The following is a 14092-nucleotide window of genomic DNA, read 5'->3' as shown; positions in this document are numbered from 1 at the left end:
GGCAGGAAACCCCCCCCCTGGTCCAAGACAGCCGGTGGGGGGGGGGAAGAACACATCTCAGCCCCCCCTGCCGCCCCCCCCCCCCCAAAATCCTCCCAGCTGGGCTTCGAACTGAACCGGCCGTAACCAGAAACTGGAAAACCAGTTTTTTTTGTGGAAAACCACCAAATTTTGGCACCCCGTCCCGTCCCCCCCCCAGGAAAAAAAAAAAAAAAAACCCCAAACCCATCCAAAAAAGCAATAGTTTGGCTTTTTTTTTTTTGTTGTTGTGTTTTCTCCGGTGCCTTAAAGCCAGGAGTCGCCGGTGACACCGAGCGCCGGTGACACCAACAGCCCCGGCACGGTGTTGCTGGGGGGGGGGGGGGAAATACCGAGGTGGGGGGGGGGAGACACACACACACACACACACACACACCCACCCCCCCCCCGGTTTGTCACCGCCGGCAGCAGGAGGGGATTTTGCCACTTCTTAACTTAAAAATACCCGAGCGGAGCTGGCTGGGGGGGGGGGGAGGTGACAACCCCCCCCCCCCGAGGAGGTGGTGACCGGTGGTGGCCCCGGTGGTGGCCCAGTGGCCGTCGTGTCCCCCCCCCCCTTCTCGGCAGCTCTGGCCCCCCCCCCCCCCCCTCGTATTTGTACGGTACAAGCAATAAAACGGGGGATGTTGTTTTTTTTTTTTAATTTTTTTTTTGCCTTTTTGGTTTTTTTTTTTTTTTTTGCCTTTTTTAATTTTTTTTTTTTTTTTTTTTTTTCTGGAGAAATGGGAATTTTGGGCTCCCCTGAGGGCAGGGGAAAGGGGGGGGGGGGGGGGATACTGAGGGTCCACCCCCACCCCGAGGGACCAGGGTGCCCCCCCCCCCCCCCCCCCCAGTGTCCCCAAGGACCCCAATAACACCCTGGGCACACCCCCCCCCCACCAAGGACCTCGATAACACCCCGGGAACCCCCCCCCCCAAGGACCCCCATCCTCCTCCCAGGGACCCCTCCCCCCCAAGGACCCCAATAACACCCTGGGACCCCCTGTCCTCTTCCCCAGGACCCCAAGGGCCCCCATCCTCCTCCCGGGGACACCCCCCCCCCCCCCAAAGGACCCCCATACTTCTCCCGGGAACCCCCCCCAAGGACTCCCATCCTCTTCCTGGGAAACCCCCCCCCCCCAGGACCCCCATACTTCTCCCGGGGACCCCCCCCAAGGACCCTGATAACATCCTGGGACCCCCCCAGGGCCCCCGATACTCCTCCCCAGGGCCCCAAGGACCTCGATAACACCCCAGGACCCCCCCCCCCCCAAGGACCCCCATCCTCCTCCCGGGGACGCCCTCAGGGACCCCGATAACCACCCTGGGACCCCCCCAAGGACCCCCATCCTCCTCCCCAGGACCCCCCCCCCATCCCAAGGACCTTGATAACACCCCAGCCCCCCCCCGCCAAGGACCCCCATCCTCCTCCCCAGGACGCCCCCCCCCCAAGGACCCCCATCCTCCTCCCTGGGGACCCCCTCAGGGACCCCAATAACACCCTGGGACCCCCCAAGGACCCCCATCCTCCTCCCCAGGACCCCCCCTCCCCCCCCCCAAGGACCCCCATCCTCCTCCCGGGGACCCCTCAGGGACCCCGATAACACCCTGGGGACCCCCCCCAAGGACCCCCATCCTCCTCCCCAGGACCCCCCCCCCCATCCCAAGGACCTTGATAACACCCCAGGCCCCCCCCCCCCCCCCCAAGGACCCCCATCCTCCTCCCGGGACCCCCTCAGGGACCCCGATAACACCCTGGGACCCCCCCAAGGACCCCCATCCCCCCCCCAAGGACACCCCCACACCCCCCCATATCCCCGGGGTGTCCCCGTGGCAGGCGACAGGCACAGGACACGGCAAGTGTCACCCAGCCCTTTACTGGAGGGGGGGGGGGCTGCCCGGAGCACCCCATTCTCTCCCTCCCCCCCCCCCCCCACCGCGGTGCAGGGGGTGTGGGGTGTGGGGGGGGTGTGGGGGGAGCATGGGGGGGGGTCTCAGAGCTGCAGGAACTCGGCCACGAAGGCCAGCAGGATCTTGCAGAGGTCCTCCACGGTGGGGGGGTGCAGGTGGTCCTCGGTGTCCTCCAGCGTGTGCCACACGGGGGGGAAGGGGGTGGGATGAGGTGAAGCACGGGGACACCTTTTTTTTTTTGGGGGGGGGGACACACACACGAGGATACGTCACCCCCCCACTCGCCGTGGGGATATCAGCCCACCCTGGGTCGGGGGGGGGGGGGACACACGTGTCACCTCGCTGGAGGAAGGGGACGTGGTCGTCCTCCACGGGTCCCGGGGCCGGGCTGAGGCGGAAGAAGGGTTGGTCCCGGGGGGGCGCGTGGAGGAGCCCCAGGCGCCGCAGACGTTGCTCTGCCCGGGGGGGGGGGACACGGGACACGGGGGGGGGGGACACACGGGACACGAAGGGGACAGAACCTTCTGTGACACCCCCAGCCTCCTCCCCCTGGCCTCCTTTTCCATCCCCCTCCCCGTTCCCACCTCCCATCCCAAGATCTGTCCCCACCCCGTCTCCGTGTCCCCATCCATGTCTCCGTGTCCCCCATCCATGTCACCGTGTCCCCCATCCCTGTGTCCCATCCCCATCCCGACCCCATCCATGTCACCGTGTCCCCCATCCATGTGTCCCCCATCCCAGCCCCATCCATGTCCCCGTGTCCCCCATCCCTGTGTCCCCCATCCCCATCCCGACCCCATCCATGTCACCGTGTCCCCCATCCCTGTGTCCCATCCCCATCCCGACCCCATCCATGTCACCGTGTCCCCCATCCATGTGTCCCCCATCCATGTCACCGTGTCCCCCATCCCGACCCCATCCATGTCACCGTGTCCCCCATCCCTGTGTCCCCCATCCCGACCCCATCCATGTCACCGTGTCCCCCATCCATGTGTCCCCCATCCATGTGTCCCCCATCCCGACCCCATCCATGTCACCGTGTCCCCCATCCCTGTGTCCCATCCCCATCCCGACCCCATCCATGTCACCGTGTCCCCCATCCATGTGTCCCCCATCCCAGCCCCATCCATGTCCCCGTGTCCCCCATCCCTGTGTCCCCCATCCCCATCCCGACCCCATCCATGTCACCGTGTCCCCCATCCCTGTGTCCCATCCCCATCCCGACCCCATCCATGTCACCGTGTCCCCCATCCATGTGTCCCCCATCCATGTCACCGTGTCCCCCATCCCGACCCCATCCATGTCACCGTGTCCCCCATCCCTGTGTCCCCCATCCCGACCCCATCCATGTCACCGTGTCCCCCATCCATGTGTCCCCCATCCATGTGTCCCCCATCCCGACCCCATCCATGTCACCGTGTCCCCCATCCCTGTGTCCCATCCCCATCCCAATCCCATCCATGTCACCGTGTCCCCCATCCCCATCCATGTCACCGTGTCCCCCATCCATGTGTCCCCCATCCCGACCCCATCCATGTCACCGTGTCCCCCATCCATGTGTCCCCCATCCCAGCCCCATCCATGTCCCCGTGTCCCCCATCCCTGTGTCCCCCATCCCCATCCCGACCCCATCCATGTCACCGTGTCCCCCATCCCTGTGTCCCATCCCCATCCCGACCCCATCCATGTCACCGTGTCCCCCATCCATGTGTCCCCCATCCATGTCACCGTGTCCCCCATCCCGACCCCATCCATGTCACCGTGTCCCCCATCCCTGTGTCCCCCATCCCGACCCCATCCATGTCACCGTGTCCCCCATCCATGTGTCCCCCATCCATGTGTCCCCCATCCATGTGTCCCCCATCCCGACCCCATCCATGTCACCGTGTCCCCCATCCCTGTGTCCCATCCCCATCCCAATCCCATCCATGTCACCGTGTCCCCCATCCCCATCCATGTCACCGTGTCCCCCATCCATGTGTCCCCCATCCCGACCCCATCCATGTCACCGTGTCCCCCATCCCTGTGTCCCCCATCCCAACCCCATCCATGTCACCGTGTCCTCCATCCCTGTGTCCCCCGACCCCATCCATGTCACCATGTCCCCCATCCCGACCCCATCCATGTCACCGTGTCCCCCATCCCTGTGTCCCATCCCGACCCCATCCATGTCACCGTGTCACCCATCCCTGTGTCCCCATCCTGACCCCGTCCGTGTCCCCACGTCCTCCTCCCCATCCTGACTCCATCCACGTCCCCGTGTCCCCCATCCACGTCCTTGTGTCCCCATCCCTGTGTCCCCATCCCCGTGTCCCCGCCTTCCCGTGTCCTCCATCCTCATGTCCCTCATCCTGACCCCGTCCACGTCCGTGTCCCCACCCCGTTCCCATGTCCCCATCCCGACCCCATCCCTGTGTCCCCCATCCCCATCCCGACCCCATCCCCGTGTCCCCATCCCCATGTCCTCCTCTCCATCCCGACCCTGTCCATGTCCCCGTGTCCTCCATCCCCGTGTCCCCCATCCCCATCCCGACCCTGTCCCCACCTTCCCGTGTCCCCCATCCCGACCCTGTCCACATCCCCGTGTCCCCATCCCCATGTCCCCACCTTCCCGTGTCCCCCATCCCAACTCCGTCCACGTCCTCGTGTCCCCATCCCCGTGTCCCCACCTTCTCGTGTCCTCCATCCTCATGTCCCCCATCCCGACCCCGTCCACATCCCTGTGTCCCCCATCCCCGTGTCCTCCATCCTCATGTCCCTCATCCTGACCCCGTCAACGTCCCCGTGTCCCCACCCCGTTCCCATGTCCCCATCCCGACCCCATCCCCGTGTCCCCCATCCCGACCCTGTCCACATCCTCGTGTCCCCCATCCCCATCCCGACCCCATCCCCGTGTCCCCATCCCCATGTCCTCCTCTCCATCCCAACCCCGTCCATGTCCCCATGTCCCCCATCCCCATCCCGACCCTGTCCCCATCCCCATGTCCCCACCTTCCCGTGTCCCCCATCCCGACCCCATCCACGTCCTTGTGTCCCCACCCCGTTCCCATGTCCCCCATCCTGACCCCATCCCCGTGTCCCCCGTCCCCGTGTCCCCCGTGTCCCCGTGGTCTCACCAATGGCGACGAGGCGCAGGAACCAGTGGTGGGTGCGGGGGAAGTGGCTGTGGATGGCGGGGTGGGGGGCGCCCAGCAGGTCCAGCAGCACCAGCAGGCTCTGGGGACAACCAGCAGGGCCGCGGGGACACTCAGGGTGACACCACTCTCAGATGCCGTGGTGGGACTGTCCCAGCTGGGACAACACCACGTCACCACCCTTGGGGGCCACCAGCCCACCCCATCGCTGTCCCACCACCCTTGGGGGCCACCAGACCCCCTCCCACCACCGTGCCACCACCCTTGGGGGCCACCAGCGCACCCCATCACTGTCTCACCACCCTTGAGGGCCACCAGACCCCCTCCCACCACCCTTGGGTGCCACCAGCCCACCCCATCGCTGTCCCACCACCCTTGGGGGCCACCAGACCCCCTCCCACCACCGTGCCACCACCCTTGGGGGCCACCAGCCCACCCCATTGCTGTCCCACCACCCTTGGGTGCCACCAGACCCCCTCCCACCACCGTGCCACCACCCTTGAGGGCCACCACACCCCCTCCCACCACCGTGCCACCACCCTTGGGTGCCACCAGCCCACCCTATCGCTGTCCCACCACCCTTGAGGGCCACCAGACCCCCTCCCACCACCGTGCCACCACCCTTGGGGGCCACCAGCCCACCCCATCGCTGTCCCACCACCCTTGGGGGCCACCAGACCCCCTCCCACCACCGTGCCACCACCCTTGGGGGCCACCAGCCCACCCCATCGCTGTCCCACCACCCTTGAGGGCCACCAGACCCCCTCCCACCACCGTGCCACCACCCTTGGGTGCCACCAGCCCACCCCATCGCTGTCCCACCACCCTTGAGGGCCACCAGACCCCCTCCCACCACCGTGCCACCACCCTTGGGGGCCACCAGCCCACCCTATCGCTGTCCCACCACCCTTGGGTGCCACCAGACCCCCTCCCACCACCGTGCCACCACCCTTGGGTGCCACCAGACCCCCCTCCCACCACCGTGCCACCACCCTTGGGTGCCACCAGACCCCCCTCCCACTACCGTGCCACCACCCTTGGGGGCCACCAGCGCACCCCATCACTGTCCCACCACCCTTGGGTGCCACCAGACCCCCTCCCACCACTGTCCCACCACCCTTGAGGGCCACCAGACCCCCCCCCACCGCCACCAGGCTTGGTGGCCCTCACCATGGCGGTGATCTGGGTGCCACGGGAGCCGTGGGGGGTGGTGGCCATCCGTGCTGCCAGGTGCCGGGCGCCGTAGAGGGAGTCGGTGACGCTCCATTCCTCGAAGGCCTCTTCCCCGTCCAGGAACAGCAGCTGCAGCGTCACCTCCGCGCCCTGTGGGGACCCCAGTGTCCAGGGCAGGGCGGGGGGGGGGGAACGGGGGGGGGGGGACACCCAGGTGGCTCGGGGAAAGAACCCAGGTGACCCAGGGGCAGGGGTCAGGGGGGACTCAGGTGTCCTGGGGGGGACAGGATGGACCTGGGTGTCTGGGGAGGGGGACTGGAGGGGTCAGGGGGGGACCCAGGCATCCTGGGGGGGGGCCTAGGTGGGATGGGATGGACCTCAGTGTCCAGGGAGGGGGACTGGGGGGGTCGGGGGGGACCCAGGTGGGACTCAGGTGTCCTGGGGGGGGGGACAGGATGGACCTGGGTGTCTGGGGAGGGGGACTGGGGGGGTCAGAGGGGGACCCAGGCATCCGGGGGGGGGCAGTTCCAGGAGGGACCCAGGTGGGATGGGATGGACCTGGGTGTCCAGGGAGAGGGACTGGGGGGGGTCGGGTCGGGAGGGACCCAGGCATCTTGGGGGGTGTTCCTGGGGGTCCCAGGCATTTGTGGGGGGGTGTGTGGGGGGGTGTCCGTCACCCACCCTGTCCTTGGCGCGCCGCAGGGGCCGGTCGAGGGCGGCCGCCAGCTCCAGGAGGATGGCGCAGGGCACGGCTGAATCGGTGGCCCCCACGAAAAGCCGCCGGCCAGAAGCCGGGGGTGGGGGGGGCAAGACCTTGGTGTCGTAGTGACAGGCCAGGACCAGGCGGCGGGGGGCGGCGGGGGCCACCGTGGCCACCACGTTGGTGAAGGTCACTGGTCCCCTCGGGGTCCCCGCTTCGAAGGCGTCCAGCTCCAGGTGCCAGGCGGCCCCCAGGGCTCCCAAGCGCCCCAAGATGTGCTGGGGGGAACGGAGGGGGGGGGACACCCACACACACACCCCCACACACACACCCCCCCACCGGTGAGGGGCGCGGTGGCACCCCAGGGTGGGGGGGGGGGGGGGGGAGGGTTAAGGGGGGGGTGTGCGGTGGCACCCCAAAGGTTGAAGGAGGGAGGGGGGGGGGTGTCTTACCTGGCGGGCGGCGCGGCTCCCGGGCCCCCCCGGCACCCGTTCCCGCAGGAGGGGCCGCAGGAAGGTGTCCCACAGGCGGGGGGGGTCCAGGCCCCCCAGCAGCGCCCGAAGAGCCGGTTCTGAGGGGGGGCCGGGGGGGTGCTGGGGGGAGAAGTGGGGGGGGGGGGGAGCTGCCTCAGCGTCTAGAGGGGAGGTTACGGGACCCCAAGGGGGTTTGGGGGTCCCTGGAGGGGTCTGGGTGCCCCCCATGATAGGGGCTGGGGGGCTTTGGAAGTTGGGTACCCTGGGGGGGGGGGGGTTGGGGGGTGTCTCTGGGGAATGTTGAGGGGTTCAAGGGGGGGGGGGGGGGCTGGGTACCCCTAGAGGGGGGGTGGGGGGTGCCCGTGGGTGCGTTGGGTGTCCCCATGATGGGATGCTGGGGTCTCTGGGGGGCTCGGGGAGGGGGCTGAGGGCCCTGGGGGGGGGGGGGGGGTCTGGGTACCCCGGGATCCATGGGGTCCCCCCATGATGGGTCTGGGGGGCTTGGAGTCGGTTGGGGACCCTGGGGAGGGGGGGTCTGGGGGGGGGATCTGGGTGCCCCGGGATCCATGGGGTCCCCCCATGATGGAGACTGGGGTACCCCAGGGGCCTGGGGGAGGGGGGATCGTGGGAGGGGCCGGGGGTCCCCATGGGGTCTGGGAGCTCCCGGAGACAGCAGGGACAGGCCGGACCCTCCCCGGGCACTCCCTCCACCCACCGTGGCCCCCTCCCCGTTCCCACCCCCCCCCCCCCCCCAAGCTCACCGGGCCGGTGTCCGGTTCCCCGCCAGGCCAGGCGACGTAGAGGAGCGCGACGGTAGCCACCAGCCCCAGGAGAGGCAGAAGCAGAGGCCGGGGGCAGCGGCGAGACCGCGGGCAGAGCCCGGGGCCCGATACCGGGAGAGGGAGAGGCACCGGGCCGGTACCGGGACCCGAACCGGCGGCCCGGGAGCGGCGGGAGCCGCCGGCTCCCTTCCGCATGGCGCGGGGGCGGGGCCTCCCGGGGAGGGGCGGGGCCTGGGAGAAGGTGGGGGGAGCAACCGGGTGACGGGGACGCCGCTTATAGGCTGAGGGGCGGGGCTTGCGCGCCAGGCCACGCCTCCCTTTTCGCTGAGAGGCGGGGTCCGGGTGAGAGGGGGCGCATGCGCGGCGGCGCGGTGCGCGGGTTGGCGCATGCGCAGTCGGGGCTGTACGGACACGGGGCTGTACGGACACGGGGCTGTACGGACGAGACCCGGAGAGGGGACACGGACGGGGTTGGGGGGACACGGACTGGGCGGGGGGGGACACACGGACGGGGGGGACACCCGGCCACCGCCGTCCTGCGTGGGGCCATCACCCCAGCGGGCCGTTCCCCCCCCCCCCCCCCGAGGCGATGCGCCTCTCCACGGTGATGACGACGTCCCTCTCGGCGGTGATGTCGCTCTCGAGGTGTGATGTCACCACCGATGTCACCCAGGGGTGGGGGCGTCACTCCAGGCGGGATGTCCCCCTCAGACCAGGGCATCACCCCAGAGATGTTACCCGGGATGGGGACGTCACCGCCGATGGGGATATGTCACCTTCCATGGGGCCATCACCCATGGGACCCCACAGGGCCATCAGCCCAGACGGGGCTGTCACCTTCCACGGGGCCACCAAGGTGCCACCACCCTCCGTGGGGCCATCAGCTCAGTTGGAGTCATCGCCATGGGGCCTTCGCCCTCCATGGGGCCATTGTCCTCTATGGGACCTTCACCCTCCACGATGCCATCACCTTCCTCGGGGCCATCAGCCCAACTGGGGTCATGGCCATCGGGCCACCATCCTCCATGGGGCCATCAACCTCCATGGGGCCACCAAGGTGCCATCACCCTCCGTGGGGCCATCAGCTCAGTTGGAGTCATCGCCATGGGGCCTTCGCCCTCCATGGGGCCATCAACCTCCATGGGGCCAGCACCCTCCACATGGTCACGACCCTCCACAGAGCCATCGCTCTGCACGGGGCCACCACCCCAGATGGGGACATCACCCTCTGGAGGGCCACCACGATGCCATCACCTTCCTCAGGGCCATCAGCCCAACTGGGGTCATGGCCATCGGGCCACCATCCTCCATGGGGTCATCAACCTCCATGGGACAGCACCCTCCTAGTGGTCACCACCCTCCACGGAACCATCACCCTCCGTGGGGCCACGACCCCAGATGGAGCCGTCACCCTTCATGGGGCTTTCATCCCAGATGGGGCCACCATCCTCCATGGGGCCACCATCTTCCATGGGGCCATGACCCTTCACAGAGCCATCACCCTCCGTGGGACCTTCACCCCAGATGGGGCCATCACCCTCCATGGGGCCACCACCCCAGATGGAGCCGTCATCCTTCATGGGGCTTTCACCCCAGATGGGGCCACCATCTTCCATGGGGCCATGACCCCTCACAGAGCCATCACCCTCCGTGGGACCTTCACTCCAGATGGGGCCATCACCCTCCATGGGGCCACCATCTTCCATGGGGCCATGACCCTTCACAGAGCCATCACCCTCTGTGGGACCTTCACCCCAGATGGGGCCATCACCCTCCATGGGGCTTTCACCCCAGATGGGGCCATCACCCTCCATGGGGCCACCACCCCAGATGGAGCCGTCACCCTCCGTGGGACCTTCACCCCAGATGGGACCATCCTCCCCACGCAGCCACCACCCCCTCCTTCCTTTTCCTTTTTTTTTTTTTTCCTTCAGCTTTGGAGGTTTGACGATTATTTTTTTTTTTTCCACCTTCTCCTCTGCCCTTTTCCAGCGACCAACCCCCCCCCCCCACCCCCTCCTCCCCCCACCCCACACCCCCCCCCCCCCCTCGCGGAAGAAAAAATCCCCCTCCCCGTTCTTTGTCCCCCAAAATCCGCCGCCGACGTCCCTGCCTGTCCCTTCACCTGCCGTCATCGCGCCGGGGGGTCGGGTGGACCCAGTTGTTGTCGTGCAAACCCACCCGACACCCGGGTGCCTCCTTGTCGGGTCTCCGGCAACACATCCAGTAGGATCGGCCGTAAGGCAGGTCGTGGTGGTAGGGTTTGGGGTGCCACCGGCAGAGGGACACGTCCCCTTTCTCGTAGTGCTTCTTACACTGTTTGCAGGGGTCGTCGCGGTAGAGGGGGTCGCGGTTCCAGCGGGAGTCGGTGGCCTGCACCCCGAAGGTCTCGATGATGGATTTGAAATAGTGGCAGGAGCATTTGAGGGCGGCCAGCGCTTGGGTGGGCAGGTAGCTGAAGATCTTCACCATGACGTGCTCGGGAAGGAGCAACATGTACTGCCGGGGTTCCAGCAGGCGCTGGATCTTGAAGCGGATCTCCAAGAAATCGTGGGAGACGTGACGGTACAAACGGCAAAGCGAAGGGTCGGGACCGACCGCCGGCTCCTCGCCGCCTTCCGCGTCCTCCGCCGTCGGCGCCTCCTCGGGGACGGGGAGGAGGAAGAGCTGCCCGGGTGGCGGGGGATCCTCCTGCGCCGCCGGCAACCTCACCGTCTCCTCCTTCATCTTCTTGGCGCTGTCTTTGCCGAAGAAGACGCACTGGTCCACCACCCCCGTCACCACCACGTCCACGTGGAAACCGGAGGAGCAGTCCCGCGCCGTCGCCGCCGTCGTCCCCGTCATCCCCGTCCCATCGCCGCCGTCCCCCGTCTCCGCTTTGGGGACGCCGACCGACCCCTCGTCGCACCCCATGTCCACGTCGGGGCCGTCCCCGTCCCCCTTGGCGCCGGCGGTGGCCAAGAGGAACTCCACGTTGTTGGGCAGGGCGTCGCGGGACGGGCTGATGAGCTGGTAGAGGTCGCAGGTGATCTTGTCCTTGGCACGGCCGCCGCCGCCGCCGCCGCAGCTCATGAAGACGCAGTTGGGGCGCCCGGCGGCCCCCGTTTCGGCGGCGGCGGCGGCGGCGGAACCGGCGGCGGCACGGGACTCGCGGCCGCTGGAGATACGGAAGGCGATACGTACCTCACCGGCACCTGCCGACGCCGCCGCTGCCGCCGTGGCCGCCGCGGCGGCGCATTCGGCGCCCGGGCGGTACAAGCCGTTGGGTCTGGGGGCGCCGCCGTCGCCGTCGCGTTCCCGCTGCCGGGACTCGAATTGGGCAACGGCTTCGGCCACCCGGCTGCAGTCGGGGCCACCCGGCGTTTTGGTTTCGCCACCGGACGCCTCCACGAAGACAACCGGGGAGGCGGTACCGGTACCGGTACCGGCGCAGGGCCGGGGAAAGCTCTGCAGGGCCAACGCCGTCCTCTGCTCCACCAACGCCACCATCTCCGCCACCGAAAGCAAGTCGGGGGATTCGGTGGCGGGTTCGCCGGGACGGGGGCAAGCGGGCTCCCGGCCGCCGGTAGCCCAACCCGGGCTCGGCTTGTTCTTGGCGGGGTCGTGGCAGCGCCGGCGCCGCTTGGCTTTGGAGCTGTCGTTGCCCCAGTTGCCCTTCACTTTCATGGTGCTGGCGCGACCGCCGGTGGCGGCGGTGCCGGTGACGCCACCGGTGGTGGCGGTACCGGCGGCGCCACCGCACTGGTGTGCCACGAAAAAAGCCACCTTCTCCTTGGTGTTGCCCGGTTTGATGACGTACCAAGTGTCCAGCAGCACCCGGCCTTCCTCCGCCGGAGCCGGGGCGGCCGGGACGGCATCGGCGGGAGGAGGAGGAGGCGGCGGCGGCGTGTTTTCGGATGGAGCCCGGGTACCGGCCGGTTCCTCAGCCGGACGGCAGGAAAAGGTTTTCCTTTGGGAACCGGGACCGGGACATGGTTTGTTCTGGGTGTAGGTGCCGAAGGGCCGCGGGCACCAGAGCTGGAGCTGGGGGAAGGCGTTGGGCTCCATCAGGGCACCATGGCACGGCCGCAGCTTGGTCCACCCTCCCCCGGGGCGGGGGGGCTGCCGGCGCCCGCCGCCCAGGCCTGCCGGGAGAGAAAGGGGGGTTACTGGGAATGATGGAGGGTCCTGGGGGGGGGGCTGGTGGGTGGCGGTATGGGGCTGGCGGGGCCTGTATGGGACTGGTGGGGCCAGCATGGGACCGGTGAGGGCCAGTACAGGGCTGGTGGGGACCAGTACTGGGCTGGTGGGGCCAGTATGGGGCTGGCGGGGCCGGTATGGGGCTGGTGGGGACCAGTATGGGACCGGTGAGGGCCAGTACAGGGCTGGTGGGGACCAGTACAGGGCTGGTGGGGCCAGTATGGGACTGGTGGGACCAGTACGGGACCAGTGAGGTCCAGTACGGATCTGGCAGGGCCAGTATGGGGCTGGTGGGGCCAGTACGGGGCTGGCGGGGCCAGTATGGGGCTGGTGGGGACCAGTATGGGACCGGTGAGGGCCAGTACAGGGCTGGTGGGGACCAGTACAGGGCTGGTGGGGCCAGTATGGGACTGGTGGGACCAGTACGGGACCAGTGAGGTCCAGTACGGATCTGGCAGGGCCAGTATGGGGCTGGTGGGGCCAGTATGGGACTGGTGGGACCAGTACGGGACCAGTGAGGTCCAGTACGGATCTGGCAGGGCCAGTATGGGGCTGGTGGGGACCAGCAGGGGGCTGGGGGTGTTAACGGGCCATTACTGGGCCGTTCCCAGTACCGTAACTGGGTCGCATTGGGTCGCACTGGGGGCTCTCCCCCTCCCTCGCACTCACCTCCCCCCCACGCCCCGCCCCCTTTGCGCGCTCGGAAGCCCCGCCCACCCGCGGACCTGGCCCCGCCCCCCAACCCCGAGGCCCCTCCCCTTCCCTTTTTTGACCGGCCCTGCGCGCCGGCAGGCGGCCAATCAGCGAGCCGCGTTCGGGCCGTGCCCATATATGGACGGCGGCGCGCGGCGGTCCGGGGGGGCGTGGCCGGCGGAGGTGTGTGTGGTGGGCGTGGCCGGAGGCGGGGGGCGTGGCCTCCGCGGGCCGCCGAGGCGGGAGGGGCGCGGAGACGGTCCCGCGTGGCCCCGGGTGGGGGGGGGGGGAAGGCCCCCCCTCCCCTCTCCTCTCCCGGTTTGGGCGGGGGGAGGACCCCCCCACGGAGCCGGTGACCCCCGTGAGCAGCGCGAGGCCGGCCCCGCCCCGGAGGGGGGGGGGGGGGGTAACACGGGGACACGCCCGCACCCCACCCCCCCACTCCCCCCCCCCACCGTGCGACGCGGGGACACGCGTGTGTGTCCCCCGTTCCCCCCCCGCCGCCATCCCGGTGTGTCACGAGCGGGAGGCGCCGGTCCCCGGTGTGACACCCCCCCCCCCCCCCAATCCCCCACCCCCGGGGGCCCAGGCCCAACGGCTTCACCGCCGCTACCCCAGCAACGGTCCCGGGGCCCCGCCACTCCGCGGGGCTCCGGCACCCAACCACCCCCCCCCACCCCAACCCACACCACCCATCCATCCCCTTTCCCGGCGGCCCGGGCCCCGCCCGGTGCCGCCGCCCCTCCCCCGCTCACCGGGCAGGTGCCGGGCGCGGCCGCTCCGCCTCTCCGCGCCGCTTCCGGGGTGCCGCCGCGCATGCGCGCCCGGCGCCGACTCCCCGCGCATGCGCCGCGCGGAGGACGCCGGGAGGTGTAGTCCGAGTCCACCCAACACTCCCCCGGCGCGCCCGATGCGCATGCGCGGAGTCCCGGTGTGCGCGTGTGGGGGGGGGCCGGACTACACCTCCCGGCGGCGGCGCCTTCCTGCGCATGCGCCGCGCGGGGGACGCCGGGAAGTGTAGTCCGCTTC

The 14092-nt window shown here is 69.2% G+C and overlaps 2 protein-coding genes across 2 annotated transcripts; both read right to left on the bottom strand.

Annotated features, from left to right (window-relative positions):
* Window positions 1-2012: 2012 nt before the first annotated feature.
* QPCTL (glutaminyl-peptide cyclotransferase like) lies at window positions 2013-8386 on the bottom strand. Its single transcript, XM_074167676.1, is given in 8 exon segments — window positions 2013-2137; window positions 2140-2157; window positions 2268-2384; window positions 5046-5145; window positions 6234-6386; window positions 6918-7214; window positions 7389-7529; window positions 8171-8386. Coding segments are annotated over 8 exon segments (1167 nt in total).
* Window positions 8387-10312: 1926 nt separating this feature from the next.
* Window positions 10313-13881, bottom strand: FBXO46 (F-box protein 46). The gene is made up of 2 exons (XM_074167677.1): window positions 13786-13881; window positions 10313-12370 (listed from the first exon to the last, which is right to left on the bottom strand). Exons 1-2 carry the CDS (start codon window positions 13879-13881, stop codon window positions 10313-10315), a joined length of 2154 nt encoding a protein of 717 aa, XP_074023778.1.
* Between the last annotated feature and the right edge of the window lie 211 nt (window positions 13882-14092).

Source organism: Numenius arquata, unplaced genomic scaffold (assembly GCF_964106895.1).
Source record: "Numenius arquata unplaced genomic scaffold, bNumArq3.hap1.1 HAP1_SCAFFOLD_1626, whole genome shotgun sequence".
NCBI lineage: Eukaryota > Metazoa > Chordata > Aves > Charadriiformes > Scolopacidae > Numenius > Numenius arquata.
Note: the sequence above shows the minus strand (reverse complement) of the source record. Positions and strands in the feature narration are given on the sequence as shown.